This window comes from Tursiops truncatus, chromosome 13 (genome assembly GCF_011762595.2).
Source record: "Tursiops truncatus isolate mTurTru1 chromosome 13, mTurTru1.mat.Y, whole genome shotgun sequence".
NCBI classification, from domain to species: Eukaryota; Metazoa; Chordata; class Mammalia; order Artiodactyla; family Delphinidae; genus Tursiops; species Tursiops truncatus.
In genome coordinates, this window is record NC_047046.1 from 9,210,403 (window position 1) to 9,231,136 (window position 20,734).

Below are 20,734 nucleotides of genomic sequence, written 5' to 3' on the forward strand. Positions count from 1 at the left end.
AGACACTGTTCCCCTGGCTTCCTCCCACCTCTCAAACCATGCCTCCTACGCTTCCCCAGTGGGTGCCACACTCAGAGCTCAGTGGTTAAAAACAGCATAAATTTATCATCCTACAGTTCTGGAAGTCGGAAGTCCAAAGTCAGCCTCCCTGGGCTACAGCTGCGTTCTTTCTGGAGGCTCTAGGGGAAAATCTGTTTCCTTGCCTTTTTCAGCTTCTAGAGGGTGCCCAGATTCTTTGCCTCCTGGCCTCTTCCTTCATCTTAGCATCACAGCATCTTTAGTCTCTGTCTCTCTCTCATCTTTCTGCCTCCCTCTTAAAAGCACCATTGTGATTATGTGGGGTCCACCCAGATAATCCAGGATAATCTCCTCATCTCAAAATTCTTAACTCTAATCACATCTGCAAACTCCCTTTTGCCATGTGAGGTAACATGTTCACAGGTCCCAGGGATTGGGACATGGATATCTTTGGGGGACCATTATTTAGCCTATCACAGTGCACTTTCTTCATCAACCCCCTCAAACGTGGGGTTCCCCCAGAGCTCCACCCCAGGCCCTCTGACTTTCTTACTTTTCCTAGATGAGTTAATCCACTCCTGGAAATTCCAACAACCCTAACCCTAACGCTAACCCTAACCCTAACCCTTACCCCATCCAGGGGTCACTTAACTTCTGAGTGCTTCTTTCAAGCTTGTCCATCCCCACCCCAACTGCCACCAGCCTAGTGAGCCACCATCATCACTTGCTGGGACTATTGCAGTAGCCTATTTACTGGTCTTGCCAGTGACATTCTAGGCCATGCTCTGGCTCATCCTCCACCCAGAGGCCAGAGGGATCTTTCTAGAGGACACACATGGTCATATCACTATTCGAAATCCTTCCATGGCTCCCCATTACCCTCAGATAAAATCCCAAGTCTCCAACAAGGCCTACAGGCCCTATTATAGTCTTCAGACTCCTCCTGACCCCTCCGTGCCTCTCACATGAACTGTTTATGGTCATGCTCATTCTCATTCCTGTTCCCTGTGCCCCTAATGCCATCCTCACCCCAGCCACTTTTCATCTGGCCAACTCCTGCTTATACTTTACCACTCAACTCAGAAGTCATCTCCAGGAAGCCCCTCATCCCCATCCAGGTGGATTGGATACCACCCCTCCTTGGATCCCCCATAATGACCTGTATTGTTTGGTGCATTGGAGCCAGAGTGACCTGGCTGCAAATTTTGTCTCTGCTATTTATTAACCGTGTGACCATGGGCAAATCGCTTAGCCTCTCTGTGCCTTCATTTTCTCATCTTTAAAATGGACACAGTATTTGTACTCCCTTCTTAAGGTTGTGTGGGGATCAAATGAGATCAGGCCTGGCAAGCACTCAACTGGGGTCTAGTATGTAGAAGGTGCCCCTGAAAAGTTAGCTGTCCTCATTACATTATCATTATTATGTCTCCATTGTTGCATTTATTCATGGTACAAATGACTCTGCTGATGTGGCTGTCCCTCCCACCAGTCTGGGGGATTCTTGCAGCCAGGGACCTAGTCACACCCCTGCACCCAGCATGAGGTAGTACAACACAGTGTAGACCACAGCTGACTTAGAACTAGATGCTGGCTTCAGCACTCCCACTCCATTTTACATTGTCTGCTGCCCCATGGTGGCGACTCGGAGCAAGTGTCCCGATTCCCAAGCCTCTGATTGCTGCTGGAAGCCAGGAGTTCCCCAAGATCCCTCCCCTTCCCGGTCCCTGGAAAGGGTAGAGAGGGGCTTACCCTGCTGGGAGCCTACACTGCTCCACCCATATAATCTGCTGAGCCCTTACTGTGTACACCAGGGGTCCCCAACCCCCGGCACGTGGACCAGTACCAGCCCACGGCCTGTTAGGAACCGGGCCGCGCACAGCAGGAGGTGAGCAGTGGGTGAGCGAGTGAAGCTTCATCCCCGCTCCCCATGGCTCCCCATCGCTGGCCTGAACCATCCCCCCACCCCCATCCCCCCCGCCAGTCCATGGAAAAACTGTCTTCCATGAAACCGGTCCTAAACATTTATCAAGTGCCTACTGTGTGCTAGATGGGGCTTACACATATAGATGAGACACAGTACTGGGGGGAAAGAATCCTGAGAACCAGTTTAATCTAACTCTCCCACTGAACAGGAAAACTGAAGCCAAAGAGGAGGAGACATACTCACAGTTATTCAGAGACCAAAGGAGAACCCAGGTCTCCTGACTCCCTGTACAGTGCTCTCCCACTGTGGGGTCAGAAACAACGCAGCAAAGAAATTGAAAAGGCAATATCATAGAGGGAAACCTTTGCATAGTTGGGGGTTTCCTGTGAAGGAAATGAATGTGGTTGACACTAACTTAGGAGCTCTACTTTTGGGGATCAAAGGAAATGTCCAGAATGGGGGCAAAATTTTGTATACAAGCTATCTCTTTATCGTTGTTTCCAACAGTGACAAACTAGAAACAATCTAAGTATCTCGCAGTGGGGGATCAGGTAAGTAAAGCACAGGGTATTTCCTCAGTGGTATATGCAGCCATTAAAGATAGAAGAACTTATAATCATAGGAAAAAATACTCATGTTGACACCAAGTGAGGGCAAACCAGGCCACACTCCCGCATATCAAGTGTGACCATCCCATGAATGTTGTTAGAAAACAGATTGGAAGGAAAAACATGAGAAAATTTCACGTGGTTGCCTCTGGGGGAAAGATTAGAGGGGATTTTTATTTTCATCTTAATTTTCTGTGCATTCTTAGCTGTCCACAATAGGCATGTATTACTTTTTTTTTTAATAAATTTATTTATTTTATTTATTTGTTTTTGGCTGTGTTGGGTCTTCATTGCTGTGTGCGGGCTTTCTCTAGTTGTGGCAAGTGGGGGCTACTCTTCGTTGCGGTGCGCGGGCTTCTCATCGCGGTGGCTTCTCTTGATGCGGAGCACGGGCTCTAGACGCGCGGGCCTCAGTAGTTGTGGTGCACGGGCTTAGTTGCTCCACGGCATGTGGGATCTTCCAGGACCAGGGCTCGAACCCGTGTCCCCTGCATTGGCAGGCAGATTCTTAACTACTGTGCCAGCCAGGGAAGCCCCTACTTTTTTTTTAAATTGAGGTAACATTCATATAACATAAAATTAACCATTTTAAAGTGAACAATTCAGTGGTGTCTAGTATACTTACAATGTTGTGCAACCACTGCTTCTGTCTAGTTCCAAAACATCTTCATCACCCCGAAAAGGAAACACTGTACCTATTAGCAGTCACTCCCTACTCTCCACCTCCCTTAAGCCCCAGGGAACCACCAGTCTACTTTCTGTGTCTATGAATCTACCTATTCTGGGTATTTCATAGGAATGGAAACCATACAATATGTGGCCTTTTGTGTCCGGCTTCTTTCACTTAGCATGATGTTTTCAAGATTATTCCATATGGTAGCATGTATCAGTGCTTCATTCCTTTTTATGGCTGAATAATATTCCATTGCTCTATTGCTTTTTAATTGGAAATTAAAATTGGGGCTGTGAGGATCCACTAGGGTATAGACTGCACAACCAGGTAATAGAGGAAGGGCTGTGTTGATATGGGTTGGTCCAGGGCTGGGGAGACCTCAGCATGGGAAAGGCCACTAACAGGGCAGAGGGAAACAATGTTCTGTTGTTCCTTTTTGTTCACCACTCTTAAAAAAAAAAAAAAAAAAGATTTTTCACTAAGTGATACATTGCTTATTTCGCAGCTCAATTAGAAAGCAGGTTATACTGTGTGTCTTCTTCTGGGACTTGCTTTTATCTGCATAGATGGATCACAGCATATGCAAAAGACAAGTCTTTTTTTAATGTTATATTATCCCCGTGAGCACTTTCTCCACATGTGCTAAAATCTCACTGTCCACCTGATTTTTTTTTTCTGTTTCCTTTTTTTTTTTAACATCTTTATTGGAGTATAATTTGTCGACCTGATTTTTAATGGCTGCCTAATATTCTGTCATAGGGATGGACCCTAATTTACTTAACCAATCCCCAGCTGTTGGACAAAGAGGTTGCCTCCAACATTTTGCTGGTATAAATACTGTGCTGTGAACATCTTTGCCCTTCAATCCATGCTCTGACCATGGGCCTCCAGCCACCCTGTCATCTTTCCCACAGGTGAGCCCAAGAACTCGACAGCCCCACTGAGCATCACCAATGGCACAGCCCCCGCCAGCACCTCAGAAGATGCCATCAAGAACATTCTGGAACAAGCGCGCCGCGAGATGCAAGCACAGCAGCAGGCCCTACTGGAGATGGAGGCAGGCCCCCGCGGCCGCTCGGTGCCTCCCTCGCCCCCAGAGCGGCCCTCGCTGGCCGCCATGAGCCAGAACGGGGCCCCGACCCACGTCAAGCAGGAGGAGAGTGGTGGCGGTGGCGGTGGTGTCGGCAGTGGGGGCACCAGCAGCAGTGCCACACAGACATCCCTCACGGTCCTGTCCCCGGCCGCCTTTGTGCAGAGCATCATCCGGAAGGTCAAGTCAGAGATCGGCGATGCCGGCTACTTCGACCACCACTGGGCCTCGGACCGCGGCCTCCTCAGCCGCCCCTACGCCTCTGTCTCGCCCTCACTCTCCTCCTCCTCCTCCAGCTACTCCGGCCAGCCCAGCGGGCGGGCATGGCCCCGTGGGGACGAGGCGCCCACGGCCCCTGAGGAGGAAGCGGCCGGGAGTGAGGACGAGCCCCCCAGGGTGGGTGAGCTCAAGGCCGAGGGGGGCGGCCCCGAGGCGGGCAGTGGTGGGCGACTGGCCTACTACCCGGCCTACGTGCCCCGCACGCTGAAGCCCACCGTGCCGCCCCTGACCCCCGAGCAATACGAGCTCTACATGTACCGTGAGGTGGACACCCTGGAGCTGACGCGCCAGGTCAAGGAGAAGCTGGCCAAGAATGGAATCTGCCAGAGGATCTTCGGGGAGAAGGTGAAGATGGCGGGGCCCACCCTCGGAGCCTCCGGGGCCTGGAGCACGGGACCTGGGGAGGGAGGACCCCCATCCCACGTCCATGGTCTGGAAAGAATGCGTGTGTGTGTGCGCGCGCGTGCGCGTGTGCAAGAACTGGGCAGAAGCAGGATTCGGACCCTGGTCTGTGTGACCCCAAAAGCCCTTTTTCCTGTTTCCAGCTGTCCCTGGGCACTGAAGGAAGGGGAGCCAAGGGCAAGGCGGTTTTTAAAGCTGTGAAACCCTTCCATCTGGTTAGGAAATAGCCACCTACCCGACCCTGCTCGGGTACCCTCCACCCTTCCCATGGTCCATCCACTAAAGGGTTAAGGCTCAGCCTAGCTTGCGGGGGTGGGGGGGTGGTCTCCTGATTGGTTGGTGCCAGTTGCTAAGTAGTTTTATTTCTTTTTAAAATGTAGATTTATTTTTTAATTAATTAATTTGGTTGTGCCGGGTCTTAGTTGCAGCAGGCGTGCTCCTTAGTTGCGGCTCATGGGCTTCTTAGTTGCAGCTCACCGGCTTCTTATTTGCAGCATGCGAACTCTTAGTTGCGACATGCATGTGGGATCTAGTTCCCTGACCTGGGATCGAACCCAGGCACCCTGCATTGGGAGCGTGGAGTCTTAACCACTGGGCCACCAGGGAAGTCCGTGTTAAGTAGTTTTAAACATCACCTCCGGCCATAGCAGAAGAGCAGGCAAAGGGTCATAAGCTCAGAGGAAGGCGAAATGACCTGAATGGGAGACACAGGAAGGCTTCCTGGAGGAGGGGGCACTTAAGGGGTCTTAGAGTCCAAGCAGGATTTTTTTTTTTAAGATTTTTTTGATGTGGACCATTTTTAAAGTCTTTATTGAATTTGTTACAATATTGCTTCTGTTTTACGTTTTGGTTTTTTGCCCATGCGGCATGTGGGATCTTAGTTCTCCATCCAGGAATCTGCATTGGGAGGCAAAGCCTTAACCACTGGACTGCCAGGGAAGTCCTGAGGCAGGATTTTTAGATGGAGGGAAATCAGGAAGGGCACTGCAGGTGGGGGATACAGCACAGGCACACAGCAGACACCTGGGGAGTGAAGAACACATGAAGGCAGCCCTGGCCTCTCAGAACGGGAGTGAACAGTGGGCCTTAAGGTTCTTGGGGAGAGTGGTGGAGGGGATGGCCAGGGACCTGCTGACCTACCCTTCCTGCCCTGCCCATCCCCAGGTGCTGGGTCTGTCTCAGGGCAGTGTGAGTGACATGCTGTCCCGGCCGAAGCCGTGGAGCAAGCTGACGCAGAAGGGGCGGGAGCCCTTCATCCGTATGCAGCTGTGGCTCTCGGACCAGCTCGGCCAGGCCGTCAGCCAGCAGCCCAGCGCCTCCCAGGGTGAGTGTAGACAGGGCCCCAGAAGTGCCAAGAGCCCTCACTCTTCCAGTCTGTGCAGTGGCTTCACTGCCCGGGTCTGCCCCCCTCTGTGTCCCCACAGCCCCGGCGCCACTGCTGCTGCCCTGAAAGAGTGCAGGTTGCTCCTAGTTGGTGTCCCTGCTCCCCTTTCATCCTTCCTTCAGCCAGACAGGCACTGGTTTTAAACCTCTAGGTGGCACCCGGGTGCGTGGAGCAAGTGGAAAAAGTACTTTGCATGGAGAGCCCCAACTTCCTTCCCATCCCGTCAGGAGTCTGCCGATTGATCTCTTTCTCCCAGCAATCCAGCACGCAGCCTCAGAATCCTTCTTAGCACAGGGCCTTGGGCAGCTGTTATCCATCCGTTAATGATGCACAGGCAGGGTGGAGTCTGAACTTTTCCTGGGTGAGGAAACTGAGGCTCAGAGAGTTGCCCAGAGTTACAGAGCCTGAGAGTAGAGGGACTGGGGCCCTGAGGTGGGGACTCCAGGGAGCTCAAGCTCCCTCCCCAGTGATAGTCAGTGGGCAGATCCATTAAGGCCCTGGTGAGATGCCTACCCGGACCGTGACGGGGATTGCTGCCAGGACAGGACATCTGACCTACCTGCTGAGGCCAGAGAAAGGCAGAGACAAAGAGACGCCAGACTCCGAGTCCAAGGACCTCAGCTCAGTCAGTTTGTCCATTTCTAAAGTGGGGATTGGTCAATAGGACAAAAACCATATCTCAGTTTCATAGAAATGAACCAGATCAATGGGTATCAACAAGAATAGTATCTGAAACATAATGTCTGGGAACAAAATCTTACCTCCCAGTGATGGTGTTTATTTTAGAAGTTAATGCCCACAGACAAGAAATGAAAAAAGGTGCCACCACCCACCTGCCTGCAAGGAGGGGCTGCTCTGGGCAGGGAGGGGCCAGGAAGAGACTGGGAGGGGACCAGAAGGCTCTGGCTGTCTCTGTTCCTTTTTTTCTTTAAAACAAACAGGGAAATTTGAAGCAAATAGGGCAGTGTTAACATCTATTAAGGTGATAGGCCCAGGGAAGGGAGGGAGGACTTTTCTGTACATTTCTATAGCTTTGAAATATTTTATAATATTTTATAATTGAGGACTAATACAACTGTTATAATGACGGCAGTCATTTGTCACACACAGTGCTAACCACTTACAGTGTTTTCTTCTTTAATCCTTGTGTTAATCTTGACCAGAGGGACTCTTTGTCCTTCAGTTTTACAAAAGAAGAAATCGAGGGTCTGAATAGCACAGTGACTTGCCCAAGGTCACTGGCCAGTTAGTGGCAGAGCCAGGATTAGAACGCAAGACTGGTAGCTGTTAGACTCCCCTGCCTCCTAGGGTTTCCACCTTAGAGCCTACACTTGTGAAAGGGTCCCAGATCCTTTTTTTTTTTTTTTTTTGGTGTGGTGGTGTATTGTAATTAATTCATTTTCACTGTGATAAATTCACAAACCAGATTTACCATTTTAGCCATTTTTTTAAATGGCTAAATTTCTCAACCATTTGAGAAATTAATTGAAGATTCAGTGGCATTTAGTACATTCACAGTGTTGTGCAACCATCACCTCTGTACAATTCTAGGACATTTTCATCACCCCAGAAGGAAATCCCATACCCATTTGCAGTCACTTCCACTTCCTCCTCCCCCAAAGCCCCTGGCAACCACCAAGCCTGCATTCTGACTCTATGGATTTACCTGTTCTGGGCATTTCGTATCAGTGGAATCAAGATAATATGTGGTCTTTTGTGTCTGGCTTCTTTTACTTGGCATGATGTTTTGAAGATTCTTCTATGCTATAGCTTGTGTCAGAATTTCATTCCTCTTTATGGCTAAATAATATCCCATCGGAGCGGTAAGCCACTTCTTGGCTACTGTGAATAATGTTGAACATGAACATCTCTTTGATCACCCGTTTTCAATTCCTTTGGCTATATATCTAGGAGTGGAATTGCTGGGTCACATGGTAATTCTATGTTTAACTTATTGAGGAATTTCCAAATTGTTTTCCATAGCAATTGCAGCATTTTACATTCCAACAGTAAGCCAACACTTGCTATTTTTCCATTTTTTACTGTAGCCATCCTAGTGGGTATGAAGTGGTATCTCATAATTTTTATTGGCATTTCCCCAATGTCTAATTGTTTGTTTGTTTTTTCTTTGTAATGGAAGGATTTGAGGTAGGGATAGAGTTAGGCAAAGACAATCAAGAATAGTGTTCTTGGCATAAGAAACAGCAAAAGCAAAGGCTGGGAGGCAGGATCATACACGGTTTGGGAAGGGAGGTAAGTGCAGATGAGGGTGGACATCTTGTCCCCTGCTTACCCACAGATCAAGACACCAGGACCCCAGGTTTGTGGAAACAGATTTGAGTGGTCCTGACTGAAATGTATTCACTCAAAAGCACCTCCTGCTTCCCCAGGCTCTAAGACTAACGTATGTTCTCTGCCTTCCAGGGGCTGGTATTTAGTGGATGAGAAGACCATGTCGGGCATAAGCATACCTGAGCTCAAGTCCTGGTTTTGCCACTAGCCACTCTGTGACCTTAGACATATTGCCTGACCTCTCTGAGCCTCAGTTGCCTCATCTGTAAAAGGGGATACCATCATACCTACCTCCTAGGGGTGTTATGAAGGTGACTTGACATCATGGGTGTAAAACACATAGCACTATGCTAGGCATGTAAGTGCTCAGTAAAAGGAAGCTTCATGAATTATTGTCGTCACCATCATCGTTGTTGTTGTTGCATGTAGTAAGGCAGAGATCTGGCACAAGCAAGGAATTAGAGTGAAGCGTGACAATTTGTAGTCAAGGTGCTCTTAGACCCCAAAGGTGTACACCTCAGCGAAGGGGCATTTGGGACTGGGTCTTCAAGGATATATAGGAGTTCAAGGTTAGGAGGAAGGCTTTCAGAGTGGGAAGACCAGCCTAAACAAAGGCACAGGGGTTTAGAAGAGCCTAGGAGGTTTGTGGGGAGAGGGGTAGCTGAGGGGACTGTGAATTGCTCCAGGTCTGTGAGGTGGGCAGGGACAACAGAGTCCAGAGCCTTAAACACCAGGACAAGGAGGTACACGTTTCTTGTGCAAGGGGCAGTGGGGAGCCATCGAAGGTTCTGAAGCATGAGAGTGGTCTGATCAGAGTGATCTACTTGTTGGCCACAGGGAAGGAAGAACCCATCTAGAGCAGAGAGAGGCTCAGGATGTCCTTTCTAGAATCAAAGCCACTGCAGGATGGTTATGGGGCTCCCTTTACTTCCTACTTATCATACATTTTTATGTTTATCTTAACAAATTTCCATCAGGCACCAGTTAAACACTTTGAGGAAGAGGTACCTTTTCTTTCTACTTCGCTGGAAGGCACCTTGTGGACCGGCACAGGGATTCCTAGACACCCTGTACCACACGCCCCTCCCTATTAGGGGCACCTCCCTAGGCACGTCCCCTGCCCTCCCTGGATTGTCCAGAGGCTCAGCTCACACTGGAAAGTCCAGTGGGTGACTCTGATTCCTCAAGAGGTGATCCGCATTATCTCGAGTCCTCTCCAGTCCCTGAGTAGGATAGTTGCAAGTGTAGCGCTATTTGTCTTACGGCCCCATTTAACAGATTCAGGAACTGAGGTTCGACAAAGTCATCCCACCCAAGATAACTTCTAAGTGGTTTTTAAATATACGTTCACACAAAATGTCTTTCGACAAATGAAAAATGTGGTTTTAAAACTCACTTTCTTTTAACATGCCAGGGTACTGTGGACATCTTTTCTTGTTCTTTTTTCGGTTTTATTGAGATATATTTGACATAGAACACTGTGTAAGTTCAAGGTAGACAATGTAACAATTTGAGAGATGTATATATTGCAAAATGTTTACCATGGTAAGGTTAGTTAACACATCCTTCCCCTCACATAATTACCATTTTGTTGTTATAGTGAGCACATTAAACCTGTGCTCTCACAGCAACTGTCATCCAGTACAGGATTGTTAACTGCGGCCACCATGCTGTGCATCGGATCCCAGAACCTACTCATCTTATGTGGACATCTTTTCATTACATTATTTTTAATTGCTGCAGGGACTCATTGTATTTTATTTAGCTGATGCCCAGTAGTTGGGCTTGTAGGTCATTGCCAACTCCTTTTTTTCCTTAACTTTCAATTTTGATGTAATTTCTAATTTACCAAAGAGTTGAAGCCATAGAACAACCAACTTCCTAGACCCTACACACAGATTCACCAGTTGCTAATTTTGCCATATTTGTACTCTTTCTCTCTCGACCATTTGAGAAATTAATTGAAGACATCATGTCCCTTTACCCCTAAATGTTTCCAACAAGTATTTCCCAAGCATGAGAAATTTTACAATAATAACAGTACTGTTACATAACCCACCATCTATATTCAACTTTCCTCTGTTGTCCCAGTAATCACCTTTATATAATTTTATTTTTCCCTGTCCAGGATCAGATTCAGAATAACTTGTAGTTAGTCGTCATGTCTCTTCAGTCTCTTTCAGTTTGGACCATTCTTCTGCCTCTCTTTGTTTTTCAGTTTTGACATCTTTCAAGACTAGAAGCCAAGTTATGTTGTAGACTGGCTCAGTTCACCTTTGTCTGATGCTTCCTCATGGTTAGATTCAGACTGTGCACTTTGGGCAGGAATATCACAGAAGTGATGCTGTGTCCTTCTCAGTACATTGTATCAGGAGGCACCAGTTGTTTATCTGTCCTATGATTGGTGATGCTAACTTTGATCACTTGGTTAAGGTGGTGTCTGGCAGGTAGCTGTACTGTAAAGTTACTGTTTTTCCCTTTGTAATTAATAAGTATCTTGTGGGGAGATACTTTGGGACTATGTGGATATCCTATTCCTCATCTAACTTTCATCTGCTAGTTTTCACATCCAGCATGGTCCTTGCCTGAGATATTACTATGGTGGTTGCAAAAGGGGTGCTGCCAACTCTTGGCTCTAGCAAACAAGCCTGCCCAAACCATGTGTGTCAATGCCAGATTGCAGTAACCGCCTTCTCTGTCTCTCTGTGGCCCACAGCCAGTCCCACTGAACCAAGGTCCTCGCCATCCCCACCCCCTAGTCCCACGGAGCCACCGGAGAAGACATCCCAGGAGCCCCTGAGTCTGACACTGGAGAGCAGCAAGGAGAACCAGCAGCCGGAGGGACGCTCCAGCTCCTCGCTGGGTGGAAAGATGTACTCAGGCAGCCAGACCACAGCGGGCATCCAGGAGATTGTGGCCATGTCCCCCGAGCTGGACACGTACTCCATCACCAAGAGGGTCAAAGAGGTCCTCACAGACAACAACCTAGGTACAGGGTGGCGGGAATCAGGGATGCTTGGCTCCTACTTGCCTTAAGGAAAGTGCTGGCAGTGCGATCCCAGGCACTGGGGTCCTGCCTGCAGGTGCCAGTCAGCCCTGGGGCATCCAGGACCCTCTGGGAGGCATCTGACAATGACCTGGGTCTCTAGAGTGGGACACAAGGGAGGTCAGTACGGGCCTGAAAAGGACCTAAAATCCTGAGCCCACAGCTTTCAAAACTGCCTTCCAGGAGGACTTAGAGAATCCCAGTAACAGTGAGACTCTAACACAATCTTGATCCAGTGCTGGGGGCACAGAGGAGAAATCTGGATTCTTTAATTTTTTGAATCACAAACTCCTCCAAGTCTCAAATGGGTGTCAAGCCCCCCTCCCAGAGGGATACACACAAGCCCCAACTTTTCACTACAATTTCTATAATAAAAATAAGGCATCTTTATTTAAAAATACCAAATAGTACAGAAATAAAGAATTAAAATTTAAATAAAAAAGTAAAATCTCCCCTGCCTCCCCGTTCTCTGACACTTTCTGAACACATACAAGAATATATGTTCACCTAGTTTCTTCTTTTCTTTTTTCTAGATAGATGAAATTACACACAGGCTGTCCTTATACTTGCTTTTTAAAAATTAACACTGTGGACACCCTTCCAGTTTAGAATGAATAGACCACCTGCATTCTTTGTCACTGTTGCAAAATTTTTCAGGCCATGGATGCCCCACATTTTTTACCCAACTGATGAGCATTTTGCTTGTTCCCAATTTCCTGCTGCCTCTGAAACTGTGTCTGTATGCGTCTTTGTGCCCTTGGGCAAGTACAACTGGAGGATAAATCCCAGGCAGTGGAATTGCTGGATCAGAGGATATGCACACTGACATTTCGATAAAACCTGTCAACTTGCTCTCTGACAAGGTGATACTAATTTGTACACATGAAGTTTGCAGACAATTTCAGGGATCCCCTAGGAGTGAAGAACATCTAAATCATGAAAGCATTTTTGTTTGGTAGCTGTCTGCCCGCCCCCATCTCATATTTTGCAGAAAGGTCTCTTCCAGATACACACCGGGGGTGGGTTCCCCCATGTGTCTAGTCCTCCCTTCTGAGTCAGTGGAGACGTTCCCTAGGTTCTCCCATGTCTCTGGCCTATTTCTTGTGTCTCCTGGGAGCACCTCTGCCCAGCCTGGGCGTTACAGGTTGCCCTCCTCCCCTGTCTCCAGGGCAGCGGCTATTTGGGGAGAGCATCCTGGGGCTGACACAGGGCTCCGTGTCTGACCTGCTGTCCCGACCAAAACCCTGGCACAAGCTGAGCCTGAAGGGGCGGGAGCCCTTTGTGCGCATGCAGCTGTGGCTCAATGACCCCCACAATGTGGAGAAGCTGAGAGACATGAAGAAGCTGGAGAAAAAAGGTAAGCACTGGGTAAACTCAGGGTCCCAGATAAACCCAGATAAACTCAGGGTCCCAGTGAGTCCAGTCTCAGTCTGGTGTGGGGCTGCAAGAAATAGCAATTCCACAGAATATAACTGCAAGCCATTAAAACATTTACTACTTTTCCCCTGAAAATTCCAATAGCCCATCTCTCAGCGTCCTTCCCCACACCGACAGCTACTCCAAAATCTTTTGTATATTCCGCAAAACCCCCTTTCTCTCTGATCCCTCCATCCTCTGCATCACCTCCCTATTGTATTACCTCCTTTGCCCATTACCCAGATTCTACACAACAAAGCACAGAATTGACCCAGCAAACAAGAATCCTCCCTTGTGGAAGTGGACAAGAAATTGCAGATTCTTACATGGTCTAATATTATTTTATATCCCTGAAAAAATGAGCTGGCATTGAGTACCTGTTTGTGCCCTCCCAGTCTCATGCTGTGAATAAGGGATTCCTGGATCTTAAAAAGCTCAGGGTCCAGTTGGGAAATAAGATACAAGGAGTTGGAAAGTCACCATCCAGGGCACCAAGGCAGTTCATGATGAGGGCCCAGGGTCAAGCCAAGCTGTAAGCGGCACACGGAGCAGGGCTGAGTCCGGCTGTTGGCATCAGACAGCTGTACAGTTGAGAACTTGTCCTGCCGCTTCCTGGCTGTGTGACCTTGGGCAAGTTACTTCCCTTCTCTGTGCCTCATTCTACTTCATCTGAAAGTAAGAGTCACAGCATCTACCTCAGGGCATTGCTGTGCGGATTAAATGAGGCGCTAATGCCTTACTTCCTCCGTTCTGAGGTGTGCCTTTTTTCCCCTACATTTTGACAATTTGAGGCTGAGATGCATCATGCAATTACTATGTTCGTTTAAAATTAATGTCCTGCCCCTGCCCCCAACAAAAGTAGTGAAATTCAGGGACACTTCTGACAATCAAGAGAATGCTCCAGAGCACCCTTTTTCGAGCACTTCCTTCCTGTCTGTGAGGCGAACCTTCTACATATGTTAACAATTAGAGTGCTAATGACCAGGTGTGGGTAGGCGAGCGCGTCTCGCGCGGAGGAAGTGAAAGGAGAGTAAGAAAGGAGAAAAGGCTGAGACTGCGTGGGGGTCCCAACGTTTGGGGCATGGAGGGCTTTGAGGACCGCTAGCTGATGCTTGGTTCAGCTCGGGTAGCAATGGGCCTCTGGTCGGCCGCTCTCAGCCCTCCCCCACTCCCTCCCCCACCCGCCCGCCCGCCCCAGCCTACCTGAAGCGCAGGTACGGCCTCATCAGCACCGGCTCAGACAGTGAGTCTCCAGCCACCCGCTCCGAGTGCCCCAGCCCCTGCCTGCAGCCCCAGGACCTGAGCCTCCTGCAAATCAAGAAGCCGCGAGTAGTGCTGGCCCCTGAGGAGAAGGAGGCGCTGAGAAAGGCCTACCAGCTGGAGCCTTACCCCTCCCAGCAGACCATAGAGCTCCTCTCCTTCCAGCTCAACCTCAAGACCAACACCGTCATCAACTGGTTCCACAACTACAGGTAGGGATACTGAGTGGGTAGCCACTGGGAGGGTGGGAAGGGGTCTCAGCCGGCCCCCCTTCCCTGTCCCGGGGCCTGGAGGGAGCCCAGCGTGGCCTCTGGGAGATAAGAGGACCATATTGCTTTATAACATAGGCAGACCTGGATCTATTGATAAATCTCAGCTCAACCATTTCCAGCTGTGAGGCCTGGGCAAGGGACTTCACCTCCCTGAGCGTCAAGTCTTCTAACTTATAAAATGGGAACCATAATGGGATCTACTTCATATAGTTGTCTTGAGGATTTGATGGGCCAACGTATTTACATAAAATACCTGGCACACAGTTTGTGGTAGGTGTTGACATCATTATTGTCACTGTCTTTATTATGACTTCACCCAGCTTGCTCCGCGTCTGTGAAGGGACAGGGAATGGTGTTTGGGGCACAGGCCTGAGGAACCTTAACTACCCACTGAACCTTGTGTCAGAGCCCCGATTTGGGGCTCTTGGCGTCTCCCACTCCTAAGGCCAAAGGAAACCCCTGTGGCAGCCCCTCGGGCGCCATCCACCTCAGGGAATGGGTGATTCCTATTTCTGTGGTGCCTTCTCCCACTCACCAGTCCCTAGTCTTAGGAGTAGCTGACCTGCGGTGGGCTGGGCTGCCTGAGGGCATTGACTGGCTGAGTCCAGCAGTTTCCAAGGAGACCGCAGAAGGGCTTCCTGAGAGCCCTGCAGAGAAGGGTTGATGGGATTTCGAGGACCATCTCTGAGGCACTCCCCACCAAGCCTGTTGAGCAAGAAATGTCTCTGGTGCCTCTGTGGTGCCAGAGAGGAGAGTCTCTTGACCCCCAAGAGAGAAGAGGAAGGAGGAGCCTGGAAGGGTGGAATGCCTGAAGTCTCTCTCCACAGCCCAGGCATGGGCATCACACAGACCTGAGTTCAAGTTCCACCTTGGCTGTGTGTTACTGAGCAAATCACTGTACCTTTCTGAGTCTCATCCCTATTTTACAGATAAGGAACCTAATACTTAACCCCACAGTGCTGAATTGAGGATCAAATGAAACACTTCAAGCGTACATACTTTGTAAAATATTGCATATTATCCTGCTCAGACCCAGAGCCTGCCAAACAGCAAATGACATAGGTCCTTAAAGCCTCATGCCCTCCTTCCCTCCCAGGGGACATTCTCTCCCCTCTTGTTTCCCACAGGAACAGAGCCCTCCATTATTATTCAATGTATTCATTCAATAAATATTTGCCATGTATGCACAGTGAGCTAGGGTCAGGAGATACAGGGGTTCAAAGCTATCATCCCTGCCCTAGGGAGCTTAAAATCACAAACCAGATAATTTTGCAACAACCTAATAAATTCTGTAAAACAGGAATGAATACGGGGCTGAGGGAAAAGGGAATTCTACCTAGGGGAAACTTTATAGAGAGGTGGCCTTTGAGCTGGGCTTTGAATGAGCAGAGAGAATTCCACTCCTAAAAGAAACCACTCTCAAAGAGTTCTAATTGTAGAAGAATACATTACTTCATTTAGTAAATGTTTATTGAGCACCAACTCTGTACCAAGCACCAAAGAGAACAAGACAAAGTCCTTGCCCTTAGCACCTCTTACAGACCAGCAGGGAAGGTCACTATTAAATGAGTACTTATATTAATGTATCATTACAACCTTCAGTGAGCTCTAGGAAAGGTGAACAATAGGATGTTTTCAGAAAAAATTACCAGGGAGGACCTGCTATAGATTTGGGAGTCAGGAATTGAAGAAAAGGACTAATTTTTACTATGGTGTAAATGACTATTAGCCTCATATTTATACTTGATCTACAGTTTGGAAGCTCTAATGACAGAGGCTCAGGCATTGAGCCATCCCAAAACACCCTCAGATCCCACCTTACCGGAAACGACTAGTGCTCCCCCTGGTCCCAGCAGCTTTTCCCTCTAGAGGGGACTGAAGGAGATGACAGAATCTCCTGGAAGGTGGGCAAGGCCACCTTTGTGGAGGGATTAGGAACTGAGAGAGAGAAGTGAACCAGATCACCCTTCACAGTCCCTCCAGGCTCAGGATCCTGGGATGGGGCCCCATCCCCCACCTGGGCAGGGAGCCAGGGAGGCAGGAGAGTGTAGCCGGACTGCTGGGTTCAGGGCCCAACTGCACTACTTGCTGGCTGTGTGACCGTAGCAGTCCCAGTGCCTCTTTGAGCCTTGTAATCTTTGTCAGTGGGAGTGAGACTAGTATCCTGCTCATAAGGTTATTATGAAAAATAAATGAAATAACCTGCAAAAGTGCTTGGCCCCGTACCTGGTACATGATAAGCACCCATCATTATGATGTTTATAATTAAAATTTATAAATGTATTATTTATCTGTAACATGTACTTTATTATTAATATTATAAATAATGGTATTAACATATGATGTCATTAATAAAAAAGGGCAGAGGGCTACAGCATTGAAGATAGATGCTGAGGAAGCCCTGTCGCTCTATGACCTTGGACGAGTGATTTGACCTCTCTGGACCTCATGCTATTAGGAAAATAGTTAATGGAGTTAGACTCATTCCTATCATTTCCTGCTCTAAAACATAATATATAAGTTTCCCTCTGACAACAGGGAGGCCATTGAAGTGAAGAGAGGAAGGGTTCTGGACTGGAGTTCAGGGTTCCCAGCTACTGGTCCCAGCTCTGCCTCTGTGTGCCTTGGTGACCTAGACAAGTTATTCTGTGTGCCTCAGTTTTCCCTTCTGGGCTGATGTCTAAGAGTCCCTCCAGGAAAGAAGCAGGGGGTTATTGGCACAAACTAGATCTGGGTTTGACTTTGAAAAATGCTCTAAAACAGTGCTGTCCAATAGAAATACAGTGAAAGCCACATATATAATATAAAATTTTCTAGTAACCACATTAAAAATAAAAAGAAACAGGTGAAATTAATGTAATAGTATATTTTATTTAGCTCAGTATATACAGATATAACCATTTCAACATGTGATCAGTATAAAAACTTTAATAATGAGAGAGCCACATGTGACCAGTGGCCACTGCACTGGACAGCACAGGTCTAGATTGTGAGCTTCGGGATCCAACAATCCTGAGTTCAAGTCCTGGTTCTGCCACTTACTGGCTGTGAAACCTGGGGCAAGTCATTCAACATCTCTGAGCCTTGTTTCCTTCTCTATGAATTGGGGATAATAATAGCACCCACCTTGCAGAGTTGTTGAGAGGACTTACTAAGATGCTGCATGTGAAGAAGCTTATGCCTAGTGAGCCCCCAGGGAAGTGGGTGGGGTCAGAAGGCCACTCATGTGATTTGACTCCAGGGTTAGCCGGTCCCCGTCCAGCCCCTTGCTCACCGCCGTCTCTGCCCCAGGTCCCGGATGCGCCGGGAGATGTTGGTGGAGGGGACCCAAGAGGAACCAGATCTCGACCCCAGTGGGGGTCCTGGCATCCTACTGCCAGGCCACTCCCACCCAGACCCCACTCCGCAGAGCCCCAACTCTGAGGCTGAGGACCAAAAGCCTACTGTGAAGGAACTAAAGCTTCAGGAGGGTCCCGAGGAAAGCATCACACCCCTGACCACCCAGGACAAGACGCAAGTGAGGATTAAACAGGAACAGACTGAGGATGCTGAGGAAGAGGCCGGCAGCCAGGACTCAAAGGAGCTGGACAAAGGCCAAGTTTCCCCCAAAGAGGTGCATCCTGACCCTCTGGGTAACGACGGACTCCCAAAAGCAGCCCCTGGGCTCCTTCTTCCAGGCGGGGCCACCCCAGCCTGCCCCTCGCTACAGCCCCTCCAGGAGAGCGAGGGCGGGGAGTGGCTACACCCGGACCCTCTAAGTTTTAAGTCGGCCTCGGAGTCCTCACGCTGCAGCCTAGAGGTGTCACTGAACTCACCCTCAGCTGCCTCCTCGCCGGGCCTCATGATGTCTGTGTCACCTGTTCCTTCCTCTTCAGCCCCCATCTCCCCATCCCCACCCGGCACCCTCCCTGCCAAAGTGCCGAGTGCCAGCCCCACTGCCGACGCAACCGGGGCCTTGCACCCCAGCACCAAGGTGAACCCCAACTTGCAGCGGCGGCATGAGAAGATGGCCAACCTGAACAGCATCATCTACCGGCTGGAGAGGGCTGCCAATCGCGAGGAGGCCCTGGAGTGGGAGTTCTAAAGGTGGGGGCAAGGGGCTCGCCGCGGGGGCCACCTTCCCTCTCACTCAGGGCGGGGTCAGGAAGGGAGGAGCTCAGCCATCAAAACGTGGACCGCAGTGTCGCGCCGCTTGACAGTTTTGGTTGTGATCCCGGTTCCGTGAAGTCGTGAGTGAGCAGGTGAGGCAGGTGCCTCTGCTTCCCCTTTTCAGCAGCCCCTGCCCCGGGGATCACCCCCTTCTCCACTCTGGCCCCTCTACAGGAGGCAGAAGCAAAGTGGCGCCACATTCTTCCCCTGGAAACTCCAAACTCTTTTAGAAAAGTAAATATTTATAGACCTCTTTTAGATATTTTAATAAAGGATCCTTTGGAATTTATTCCCAGCTGATGCTGTTTTGATATTACAGAGAGTTATGAAATCAGGATACCGTCACAACTGTTGCGAAGTATACACTGAAGTTGTGTCATTTTTGCCACTAGATGAGATTAAAAGGAGACAGTTGTTCAAAGCCATCACAAAACACTATAAGACTGACCAAAATTCAGATAACCTTTGAACCACGGTTTTTTTCCCATGTCTGTCTGTGAGACACAGTCCATTGCTACTGCCCTTCCAGAAACCATGTTGAAAAGAGAAAGTCCAGAAGACTCTAAATGAAAACCTTGATGCCGTTGAGGATGTGTTTCATTCTGGTGGTCTGTTATGCAACCTTGATAACACAGAATGTCCCATGCCATTGTAAATGTTGTAGAGATGTGGGCTGTGGCCAACCATCCTATCTGAGATGTAACATGGTACAAAACAAACTGCTTACACTCCCTCTTGTCAGAAACCTGTGGACCGCAGGGGGTAGACAATCCACCTCGTCCGTCTGTAGACAAGATGTGGTTCCGAATCCTTCGGAAAGCCAGGTACGGGGGTAGGTGATTAGAGGGTGGCGCTCGAACCAGAGTGACCCCATCCCCCAGCCTGAATCGTGGCCACAGTGCAGGAAGTTTCCCCACTGGCTTTCCAGAGCAAGACTGTGGCCGCCATCTTCCTCTCTTTGTGTTTTAAGAAAATAACAGCGTTGGTCGTCCCACAAACACCCAGCTCAGCACCCAGCACCAAGAAGTAGATTCATCCAACTAGAGACCCCAAGCTCCCCTTCTCATCATCATCTTTCTCAAGTTGACCCTGATGCTTTCCGGAAGTCTGCACCTCCAGGTTTATGCAGAATAAAGCTAAAAGGTTGAGTTCACCTCAGCATGACCACCATATCCCTGTCTCAAGTCCAACTTCCTGCCTTCTAACACATGACCTTTTTGAGAACAAAGACTCAACCCCTCAACTCAAAGAAGCCCACCCTCCAGTGTCTTCATCACCCTGGTTTTTAGGGGAAGAGTTCCCAATTTGGATGGAACAGCCACCATATTGGTTGTTGAATCTCTCCTGTTATTATTTCTTTTACTTTTTCAAACTCTGTGGGAAGGTTGAGTTGGGTGACTTCCCAGCTGAATCCAGAATGACGATGAAAAAGTGGTCATAATCGGTGCCAACCCAGTACCAGGGGGAAAGATGGCTGACAGGGGTTTCAAGGATGCAGCGAACATTTTGAAACCCAGGCCAGCAAAATCCAGTGACCAGAAGGGGTCATTTGAGGGGTGTTCCAGAAATCTCAACTCTCATGCACCCAGCCCAGGCTGCAGTCTCCACACCAATCAATGAAGAACAATGCAAACCCTGCAGGAAAACCTCCTTTTCCATACACCCAGGCTATGCATTGAAGAGTTTTCCACTGTATACATTTTTATCCAGATGAAGGTATTTTTATATTTTGACAATAGGAAACAGTGACCAATTTTCAGAGTAATCAAATCTGGAACAAACGAAACATCTCATTTTAGCCACCCTGTCCCAATTAAGGCAACCGTGGGGGACACACCACTTTTTACTGTTGAAACCCACGCAGCATTGAAATCCAGGCTTACATGCAGACTGCAATCCTTAGAGGACTAAATCTGGCTTT

The 20,734-nt window shown here is 48.8% G+C and overlaps 1 protein-coding gene across 1 annotated transcript in view; it reads left to right on the forward strand.

Moving 5' to 3' along the window:
• CUX2 (cut like homeobox 2) overlaps positions 1 to 18,943 on the forward strand; it is a 195,001-nt gene extending 176,058 nt beyond the window's left edge. The window contains exons 17-22 of the mRNA XM_019950538.3: positions 4,138 to 4,937; positions 6,159 to 6,318; positions 11,387 to 11,659; positions 12,885 to 13,073; positions 14,331 to 14,604; positions 17,956 to 18,943. Coding sequence (XP_019806097.1) covers positions 4,138 to 4,937; positions 6,159 to 6,318; positions 11,387 to 11,659; positions 12,885 to 13,073; positions 14,331 to 14,604; positions 17,956 to 18,748 — 2,489 coding nt within the window. The 3' untranslated portion in view covers positions 18,749 to 18,943. The remainder of the gene's footprint in view (positions 1 to 4,137; positions 4,938 to 6,158; positions 6,319 to 11,386; positions 11,660 to 12,884; positions 13,074 to 14,330; positions 14,605 to 17,955) is intronic.
• The last annotated feature ends 1,791 nt before the right edge of the window (positions 18,944 to 20,734 follow it).